This window comes from Gymnoscopelus braueri, assembly GCF_963280865.1.
Source record: "Gymnoscopelus braueri genome assembly, chromosome: 2".
NCBI classification, from domain to species: domain Eukaryota; kingdom Metazoa; phylum Chordata; class Actinopteri; order Myctophiformes; family Myctophidae; genus Gymnoscopelus; species Gymnoscopelus braueri.
This window is the reverse complement of record NC_137604.1, coordinates 24,370,571-24,381,791: the sequence shown is the minus strand read 5'-3', so window position 1 is coordinate 24,381,791 and position 11,221 is coordinate 24,370,571. Positions and strand designations below refer to the sequence as shown.

Sequence of the window (11,221 nt, the reverse complement as noted above, 5' to 3'; positions counted from 1 at the left end):
TCCTTACAAGAAAAAGCGATATTGAAATATTATTGATATTGTCATCTATTAAATCATTTTATTTATAAAGACCTGTGCAAGACCTTTTTTTGTTTGCCACGCTGATGTTCGAGGAGAAGACATAATAAATTGAATTTAGTGGCGGATGAATCAAATTTAAAAACAAAACGTTGCTGACGAGTCAAACTGTAAAAACAAATGCCATCAGTGCTAGCACAATCCTAAGCTGTTTAAGGTTGTGTTTGTGTCTTTGGTAGGCTAAAATCGACTACTAATTCCCACATTTAATCGGCTGGGGCTGTGTGTTAGTCAGCAAGACAAGAGAGCCATTCAGTATGAAGGCTGACGGCGAGGGAGGAAGGGAGGGAGAGAGGGAGGGAGAGGGGGGGGGGGGGTTGTGGGTAAAGGGCCAGAGGCAGCTCAGTATACATGTATGCCTCCCTTCTCTCTGACCACCTTGTGCACTATATCCCAGTGTTTCCCAAACAGTGGGTCGGGACCCATTTTTGGGTCGCGAGTAAATATCCCTTTATTTTTCGTATCCTACATTTTGTTTATAGTATTTCAAAAGATTTCAATCGAACATTTTCATAAAATAAAAACAAATTCAAACATTTTAAAGCTATTTTCACTTGTTTGGGTCCCGGGGCCAGGGAAAAAAATATCTTTTGGGTCTCGAGCTAAAAAGTTTGGGAACCACTGCTCTATCTCATGCTCTGCTGTAGTTCAGCACAGGGTCACATGGGTTTTGCATTGACCTGAGTGTATAGAGGCTTTTGTCAACCAATTCAAGGACCCCCAGTTTGACATGCGTTAGGCCATGGACCCCCATTTGATATGATTCTTTCAATCTCTGGGACCCCAATCTACACTGTAAAATCCTCAGTGTTTGGTTCCATTTGTACACTCTCAGAGTTACAGACCTGTACCGACCCGACCCCACATTGAGAACCAGTGTTTCAGAATACAGTAATGTGCATTCTGAAATAGAGAAGACTGTGTGTGTGTGTGTGTGTGTGTGTGTGTGTGTGTGTGCATGGGTGTGCATGTGTGCGTGTGTGCGTGTGTGTGTGTGTGTGTGTGTGTGTGTGTGTGTGTGTGTGTGTGTGTGTGTGTGTGTGTGTGTGTGTGTGTGTGTGTGTGTGCGTTTGTGTGTGTGTACACATTTGCTCCCATGGGAGTCATGCATATACAGTCCTATATTTGGCCCTGCTAGCCTAACCTATAAACGCCTAATATTTTCTTAGGGTAGTGTTGTTTAACATAACCAATGTTGACTTATGGGAAGACTTTTTTATTGACAAGATTATTGTTTTTCAACTGTAAAATTCTAATTATCCTTGTAGGTACTGGATTATGTTGACATAATCTTTTAAATCCATGTGTCGATTAAAGGGCAAGACCACTTTGGTAGAGGTTTGGGTTGTGTAGTTAACTTGCCATGATGTAACTCCAAAGGTGGACAATAAATCAACAATAATTGCTCCATTGATTAGAAATTGATCATTCAAAATATGCTCCTCGTTGACTTTGACATTGTACAGTAAAACAGCTATCAAAGTCACTCTTTTAGCACATAAACGACACAAACAAAGCTGATTCAGACAATATAGAACAACACCAAACCAGTACTGTTTTTGTATTATTATTTTTGATTTCTTGTCCACCTTTGGTGTTACATCATGGCAAGGTAACTACAAAACCCAAAACTCAACTAAAGTGCCCTTTCAATGAGGTGATGTAAATGCTATTTTATTTTTGTTAAAATAAGCGTTAAATAGCTCTGTATAGAAAACATTGCTAGAGTGTTTGTTCAGTAACTATGGGGACTCACTGTTTCTCCATCTCTAAACAAAAACAAAAAAATCAGGTCAGGATACCAATTTCATCCAATCAGGAGAGAGCACCCAGGATAGTGGCAATGAAAAAACTAAAAACAAATGAGCACACAAAATTTTAATTGGAACACTATTAAATTGAAGCTGATGAATGGATTCTCTCTCCTCATTGGATGCAATGGGTGACCCACCTGAAAATGTATTTTCTGTTTACTAAAGAGCTGGAGAGATGTTGAGATTGAGATCCCTGTTACTGAACAACCACTCTATAACAATGACTACTATTACTACTATTATTAGCACTTTAAGTTAATGAAACACTGTAGAATAATTAAAATAATAAAATAAAAAACCCTGAAAAAGGTTTGGGTACATTTTTCTTCCACGAAACACAAAAACTTCACTTTTTTATTTTTATGGACGCCAGAAAAAAGCTGCAGACCGTAGACGCTACAGGAAAATGAATTCAACTACGTTTCCCAGCGGACACTGGTGTACTACGTCATTCCAGGGGCGCCAAACGAACAGCACAGCAGCACACCAGCAGTGAAGGAGAAGAGCAACATCACACACCACAACAATACACGACTTGAGACATCTTTAATCATATAAAGGTGAGAATGACTGGCTTTCTGTTTTATCCGCAAGCGGAGTTATCATTATGTTTTCATTAATTTAATAAACGATACTTAATGACTTATTAAGCAATGGTACTAGTATGGCAACTAAGTTATACAAGTTCATGCCTTCGTTATGTTAAATGAGTAGCCCTGAAACATGACTGTCATATCATGACAGTCATGGATGAACTTCAGCATAGTGTTTGCACTTTCTCCATTTACGGACCGTACATCTACATAAACGTTCAGATTTCAAATATAAATGCTTACCCCGGCCATTTCCTCCGTATTTTCACCATATGCTTTCAACTGTGTGACCCTATGGGTTGGGAGGTGTATTGCACATTTGCACTCTGATACATTATGAGAAAATGGCCACGGATTGGATTAAAATGCTTTTTATTTAACAATACGGATGATACGGGTACTGCTGGGGCCGTACATAATTGAAGCATTTGTGGCCATGGGGTCAGCACTTTATTTTTGAAATTTGAACGTTTGTGTAGATGTATGGTCCGTAAATGACGAAAGTACAAACACCAGGTTGAAGTTCATCCATGTCGGTCGTGACAGACGACCGTCGTGTGATCCATGGCTAGTTAAATGAACATCATGCAACCTCAGCAGCAGGTTTTAACATGTGACATTTACAGTCATATGGTGACCTAGGCTTGGGTTAAATGCACAATTTAGTAAGTAAACGTTATTTATTTCGCACTTTTTACACTTTACAGAGTTAATCACACAATAGAGTCAGAGATGTAGCTAATTTTAGACAGACACAAGGGACATGAAGATACAAATGAAACGGTAAATAATTAGGTCTACTACTTTCCTGTTATGGTATGTAGTAAGTAATAACTTGGTATTTTTTGTCTGTATGTTTTCTTTCAGTGTGAAACCAGAGCAGCAGTCATGGATCTTGGTGACTTTGAGGCAGATAACTCTGTTAGCTGTCGCCTGGCTTCAGAAATCCCAGACATCTGTAAGACAGAAGATTGCTGTTTGGGCATTGATGAGGCAGGCAGAGGGCCTGTGCTGGGTATGACCATTTAGATGCATTTCCCACGCTCACTTTTTAAAATACCAATACAATAAAAGGACCGCACAGTCGCACACCGGTCAATAGAGAGCTGCCTGACGAAGGTCTGTTGACTGAAATGTTGCCTAAATAAAGTTGTCCTTATGGTGCAAGTGTAGACGGTGTGCTGGTCATTTTATTTTATTATTTATACTAGACATCTGATCCCCGTCTACGCACCCGTCTCTGAGCTTATTCAGGTGTGCTGTGCATATGCATAAGACCTTGCTTTTACCTCAAATACCAATTCAAAATAGTTAAATTGGAGTTTGAAAACTATTTTTTTGTTTCATCAGTCAAATCTACATTATTCAGACCACCTTACACTGCACAGCCTGGGAATGTTGTTGTAAAATAACTAATTTGGGTGCTCAATGCATAATTATTTTACAGAAAAACTAACTTGTCACTACACTTTAAAAGAAGAAGAAGTTTTCTTTTTTTTACATTATTTTTTCAATTATATTGTTTTCTTTGGCTGTGATTGTCAATTCTGAGTGAAGATCTTTAATTTATGGTTTGCTGTTACCTAGTCATTCTGAGCGCGGCTCACAAGCTGTATTGTGTATTGCTTTGTTTTTGCTGTGCATGTATACTGCACATGTAAAAGAGGGATACAGGGATACTGTATGTGATTGTGAAAACAGACCAATTCCTATCACCTTGTGTAACATGGCCAATAAAGCTTATCTTAACCACTTAAACCCTCTATACTTAGTGAAACGGACCCGAGTTGCAACTGTACTTGGTCTGCTCTTGTTTCCTTCTACACCAAATGTCTTTGTCAGAAATAGCAGATCAGCGTTGTGAGATTGTAGATCGGCTATTTCTGGCGAATGTCCCCCCCCCCAGAATAGGCAGTGTTGGGGTTCAAGAGGTTAAACCAGCCTCAACGGTCTGGCATGATATTTGGGACACATCAGCATTCTAATAGTCATGTTGATTGATTTGCAGGACCCATGGTATACGGAATATGTTACTGTCCAGTATCCAGAAAGGAGGATATGAAAGGCCTGAAGGTGGCAGGTAATCCTCTTGGCCTTATCGACATTTAAGCCACATTTTACTGCACAACCGTCAAATGAAAATCTTTCAACTCAAAAACAACAAAGTATAAATGAGACCGGCCTATTCCATTTCTGGATGTGTTCAATGGATATGGTAGAATCTACTTTGTACACTGCAATTTTACACTGCAAATGACTTTTTTTGTGTTATCCTTTTAGCCTAAATGTCTGACAGTATCTTGTGCTGTTTACATTTCTGACTAATAAAGTATTACAAATTCATTAAAGGTCTTTAAACACAGGGGGTGTGACGAATAAACAACTCGAAAATGCATAAAAAAACAAAACCTTTTGAATATTTATATTGTTGATGCCTCATTCATACAGTGAAAAATCAACCTTGTTCCATAAAAACATTACGTTGCTTTATCTGTGAGTAATATTTGCGTTCTTTGTGGAGGTGCTCAAACTTCTCATGATACATTTGTTTTTCTTTGCTTTTCTTTCAGATTCAAAGACTCTGACAGAAGAACAACGAGAGAATCTTTTTAAGAACCTAGATGAAGCCAAAAGCTATGTGGGCTGGGCCATTCAGATTATTTCACCCAATACCATCTCTACCAGCATGTTACAGAGGTACACACACACACACACACACACACACACACACACACACACATCTTACTATCTTTGTGGTTACATAAAAAACAGATTTTTATTTTTTTACATAAAAAATGCCTCTTTTTTTTTTTATACTTAACTTAACCATAACCTCAAACCCTACCCTGTACTATAAAACTAACACTAACCTTAACCTTAACCCCAGTGGTGTGTTACGCTATATACGTAGTGTCACCTGCAGAAAAAAATCTTAGCCAAGCGTAGCCCTCTACTAACCTTTTCATCCATTGATCTCCACGACCATGCGCACGTCGTGCAGGGAATGATTATCGTATCCCTCTGAAAAAACCTAGAACACGCCACTGCTTAACCCCTAACCCTTTAACCATAAAAATGACCCTTTTTTTTCATGGGGACTCGAACATGGGTGATTGTCTGTAGTTTTACTCATAGGGGATTTAAATCCACAGAACCATGGTGAAACATGTATAAAAAAAGAGTCCGCACACTGTTGTTACTAGCTCCTCCGATTTATTGCAAATCAACATTTCTATCCTCAGGGCCCAAGAGTTCAAAACTTTTCATCCTTATCCGAGTGGATCAGATTTGAATTAGTAGTTCAAAACCCCCAAACAGCATTGGGATCACTTTGATATCCAATCTGTGATCAAAGTATTATCTCAGCAAACAGTATATCAATTAAGAAATCTAAGTTTGATTAATCAAATAACTAAATTTGGGATGAAACTTCATCAGGATGTCGATCGAAACATTGATCTGTAATAAACAGTGCGAGCTAACTAACCGTGTGCAGACTATATTTGTATTTTTATGCAGGCTTTCCGTTTGCCCTGCACCTGATTACCAGGGGGATGTACATGCTCATCGTTCCTTATTTAAAAAATTGTATACACACACACACACACACACACAACTCCAAATTTGAGTTTTGTTGTCATAAAAAGGCAACTGGTAGAACTGTTTCTTTCATGGTGGGTGAAAATACAGACTGTACATGCACAGATAAAAATGTTATGCTTTCCACAGGACAAAATACAACCTGAATGCCTTATCACATGATGCAGCTATTGGTTTGGTGCAGCATGCATTGGACTGTGGAGTACAGCTCACAGAGGTAAGAAGAATTTATTTCATACACTAATGCTGTATAAATGTGCAAATACACCACCACTTGGTAAAATCCAAAGTAAAAGTTAAAGGTCCTGTGAATTTCTTTGGTTAAAACAAAAGTTTCTTTGTCAAAAAGTTAAAGCTCTAGTCCTATAGCAATCATTGCTAGTGATTGCTAGTTTATTCAGTAACCGGTGTCTCCCTGTCTCTCCAGCTCTAATAGACCAATTATTTGTTTACCAACATTGAGACTGGAAGCACAGGTGATTGTTTCATGCAATTCATTCCCAACATAATTGTTTTGGTGTGCTCTTGTGTGTTCGGCTACTGAGGGGCGTCCTAGCGAGACATGACAGAATGGGTTTCATTTGGTGCCGGCCTGCGCGCGCATACTGGTTCTTATCAGTGTGACGGCGTCTGTTAAGGGGTCTATATTCAGAGCTGGAGAGACGGCTCTGAATATTCAGCTCACCAATTTCATCCAATCAGGAGAGCGAACCCATTTATCAGCTTCAATTTTACTTGTCCATACCTGGGGATGTGCGCACCCAAACTATATACAGACTTTTAGAGCTCAACCATGACTGCACACTTTTGGAGATGAGCGCTGCTCAGTTGATCCTCCTGGCTTTGTCTGACAACCCGGTCATTTACTACCTGATGTTGAATCGTTACCAAAACCATGAGAAAATAAATGCAAATGGTTAAAGGATAGCTAATGCACATCCGAGTATTTTGATGTGTTCTGGATAAAAGAGTCAAGTAAAAAAAAAATACAAAATTATCCGCACACATGCTCTCACAGTGTATTTATTAAACAAACAACATTTTGACCCAATGGGTCTTCATCAGGTTCATGAATAAAATCAAGTGATCAACAAGTTGGCAGAAGTTGGGCAGCTCCCAAAATAAAAATAAAGTGAAAAATGGGCATCGTCAATCTCTTTATATGCCAATGGCCGTGTGCAAGTTCAGATTGATTGGTCACACACTGAGGAGAAAAATGGATACTGACAGACGGAGGTTTCCTCATTTTATAGAAGGAAGGAAAGTATGATATTATTTGCTTTCCAATTTTGTCTGCTCTTTTATCTATTTATCCTGTGTCCTATATGAAATCTATCTCCTGATTGGATTCTGTTTACTAAAGAGACCTGTTACTGAACAAACAGTCTATAGCAATGATTACTATTAGAATATAGAGCTATTAAGCAGTTATTTTAACAAACTTACAATCGCTCATATCCTGAACTTCATACTACTTACTTACTTATATGTTACCCTCCTTTCTCCTTCTGCCCTTGTGGTACTATGTAGGTGTTTGTGGATACAGTGGGCCCAGCAGAGAAGTACCAGGATAAGCTTTCCCAGCGGTTCCCTGGCATTGATGTGACAGTCAGGCCAAAAGCTGACTCCCTCTTCCCTATTGTCAGCGCTGCCAGTATCTGTGCCAAGGTTAGAGAGCAAAATGCTCTATATTTTACATTGCTCTCTCATTGTGTACATGACTCCTTAAAGGGCAAGACCACTTTGGTAGAGGTTTGGGTTTTGTAGTTACCTTGCCATGATGTAACTCCAAAGGTGGGCAAGAAAGAAAAAAAAATTGCTCCATTGATTAGAAATTGATAATTCAAAATATGCTCCTCATTGACTTAATTGTACGGTAAAACAGCTCTCAAAGTCACTCTTTTAGCACATAAACGAACGCAAACAAAGTTGATTCAGACAATATAGAACATCACCGAACCCAGTACTGTTTTTTTTTTTTATAAAAATGTCAACTTCCTGTTGATTTTGCCATTTTTAATAAGTAGAAAACCTGGACTGGATCCGCGGATCCGGATCCAGATTTTCAAATAGTAAAATCAACAGGAAGTTGACATTTTTTTTTTTTCAACAATATGTTTATTTATTTTCTTTCTTACACACAATACAACAACATATGATACCGGAAGTTGACATTTTTATTAAAAAAACAAACAGTACTGGGTTTGGTGATGCTCTATATTGCCTGAATCAGCTATGTTTGGGTTCATTTATGTGCTAAAAGAGTGACATTGAGAGCTGTTTTACCGTACAATGTAAGTCAATGAGGAGCATATTTTGAATTATCTATTTCTAATCGATGGAGCAATTATTTTTGATTTCTTGCCCACCTTTGGGGTTACATCATGGCAAGGTAACTACACAACCCAAACCTCTACCAAAGTGGTCTTACCCTTTAATAAAACATTGGATTTGACTCCTTTAAAAAAAATTACGTCTAATTTAGGATTTGTCACACCTTACCTTGATTCTCCACTACCTTGTAATGACAGTGGCATCATCAGTTTCTAAATGAAGGAAAGGAAATGATTAAAAGCAATATGGTATTCAGATGTACACAATTGTTCCTTACTTAGGTTTACTGTTTTCAAATTTGATGCTTTGTAAGGTCCTGTTAATGTGAACCTTTCAGTAATACTTTTAAAAGATGCATCAGTATCAGGCTATTTTAATTCTGAAATCTGGTTATTATTTTGCAGAAGACATTATTTTCCCTCTATAGGCACATGTTCCTGTTGCACTCTCCCAACAGCGCTGAAGACATCCTGAATGTTGACCGTATCCCCAAACTCAATTTCCCGGTGCTCCAGCAGTCTAATTTAAAAACAAATGTGGCTGAAAATGAACATTAAGTTAGCTAAACATTGCTTTGTTTTAGCTTCTTTCTTTCTTTCTTTTTTACCCAGTGTAAATTGCAGAACAGTGATCTAAGAAGTTTTCCATAGTATCACTACAGTATACTGTATATGGTACTGTGACTTGACTAGTGGTAGAGCACTCTGCCTTTTTAGTTTTATAATTCTTTGTCTAGATTTCCAGTTCTATAGTCCTCCTACAGTACACTATAGATATATATTTTGTCTAGTCACAAGAGGTCGTGTTGTGAGCATCATGTCACCCCTCCCCCATCTTCTCATGAATTGTGAATTATGGCAAATTGACATTTATACAAATGTGTTCTCTTAACCACTTTCAAACTGGCTGTCCTTCTGTTTGGCATATGATTATAGGTGAAATATCTGAATCCCCCCCCCTCAAACAGACATCAAAGTATAAGATAGGGTTTAAGTGGTTAATTTTGCAGTGGTCAGATGCCAAGAAATTTAAAATCCAGCTGACATACTGTAGAATTCCAAGTCACTTGCCAAATGTCACAGAAGATGATTGTGGAGCCACCATGGCTGCCACTGAAAACTGAAATTTTAGGTCAGTTCAAATTAAATTAATATGTGCTCTGATGTTGTGCCCTGTTCCTCAGGTGGCCAGGGATCATGCAGTAAAAGGCTGGAATTTTCCAGAAGATCTTGGAGAGATTGATTCAGACTATGGCTCAGGGTATCCAGGAGGTATGTAGGATAAATAAAAAATAATCTGATAGTACTCCCAATTTCTCTCATGTACTGTAAATCCAAGTCTGTCCTCTGAGTAAGAACCATGTGTTGTTGAAATATGAAAAAAACAAAAAGAAAGCATTAAAAGAGTGACCAATTATTCCATCTTTTTCTGTTGTGTGTTCTTGTGACTCAAGGAAGACCCTAAAAGAGAGTTGGACAATGAAAAAGATAACGTGGTACATCATTTTTTGAGTATCCCATGGAGTTGTGAGTATAGTGGTACACATACACTGACTTCACTTGTTTCTTCTCTTGTTTCTTCATTTCCAGACCCCAAGACTAAAGCATGGCTGTTGAAGTACCTGGACCCAGTGTTTGGGTACCCACAGTTTGTTCGCTTCAGCTGGAGTACAGCGCAGACCCTGATGGACAGCAAGGCTGTCACCGTCCATTGGTAAAGGAAACATTGTCCTTGAATCATTGCGTGAGAGAGAGAGAGGGAGAGCCTGATCATGGAGTGAAGAATTTAAAACGGCAATACCAGTGAAATTCGATTAGTTTTCTATCCCCCATTTAGCAATAAATAATGAAAAGCGATCCATAATGTTTGTGGACAGTTTGTAGAAGCCAAAAAACATAACAAACAAAATGTGATCAAAATTTAAATTAGGCTGTCGATGTCATAGAAACTGATGCCTTTGATTTCCAGGGCATGCTTAACCACTTAAATTTACTTAGTTACTTGGTCCCCTCCTTTTTTCCATCTCTTCTCCACTATAGTCAATCTACAAGCTCAACGCATCTTGATGTGTTTTGATCTTGTAGATCTGCTATTTTCGCAGAATGTTCAACTATTATGATATGCCTAGAATAGGGACGCTAAGGCTCATGTGGTTTAACTGTTACAAAATGAACGTCTGTACAAATGAATCGACCCCAGAATGTGTAATATCCCAGAGCATAAAATGGGTCTTGTTTTGAAATGTTTGTCCTCAGGGATGATGATGACGAGGATGGGGAGAAGGGAGCAGCGCTTAAGAACAACGCGTCCATGTTGTCCTATTTAAGCCGGTCAGCAGGAGGTAACACTCTGAACACCACCACCCACAAGACTCACCGCTTTTTCACTGAGAAGAAGCTACTGAGCCTGGACACACTGTGAAGAAAAACACACACACACACACACACACTCACGGAAACACTTAGTCACATTAACCCTGACATCACTATTTAGGGCAAACTTTTCAAAAATGTCCTACATTTTCAAAAATAGCAGAAATGGTAGATCCATCAGCTCACATTGTGTTGTGAGATAATCGATTGTTTTCTCTATTCTTTGTGGTTAAAATCTGCATCTGAACTATACAATTGGTACATGCATACCGTATTAATGTCCATTCAGACAGATAAGTCTTGAGCACAGACATGAATGGATGTGCTTCCTGAAACATTGTGTATTCTTTGTATCCAGTCCAAACCTGAATTGACATAGCTTCGTGTATTCTTTCCTATATTTGTTTTATATATAAAAGCAACTTTTTAA

At 38.5% G+C, this 11,221-nt stretch overlaps 1 protein-coding gene across 1 annotated transcript; it reads left to right on the top strand.

The window, feature by feature from the left end:
• The first annotated feature begins 2,352 nt into the window (after positions 1-2,352).
• On the top strand, positions 2,353-11,221 carry rnaseh2a (ribonuclease H2, subunit A). The gene is made up of 9 exons (XM_080451173.1): positions 2,353-2,452; positions 3,353-3,500; positions 4,494-4,565; positions 5,056-5,182; positions 6,215-6,302; positions 7,616-7,753; positions 9,603-9,690; positions 10,009-10,132; positions 10,675-11,221. Exons 2-9 carry the CDS (start codon positions 3,374-3,376, stop codon positions 10,838-10,840), a joined length of 930 nt encoding a protein of 309 aa, XP_080307299.1. The 5' UTR covers positions 2,353-2,452; positions 3,353-3,373; the 3' UTR covers positions 10,841-11,221.

Coding starts and splice junctions, on each gene's coding strand:
- rnaseh2a (XM_080451173.1), top strand. CDS start 3,374: ATGGATCTTGGTGACTTTGAGGCAGATAACTCTGTTAGCTGTCGCCTG. Junction 9,691..10,008: donor TGGCTCAGGGTATCCAGGAG/GTATGTAGGATA, acceptor CTTCATTTCCAG/ACCCCAAGACTAAAGCATGG. Junction 10,133..10,674: donor AAGGCTGTCACCGTCCATTG/GTAAAGGAAACA, acceptor GTTTGTCCTCAG/GGATGATGATGACGAGGATG.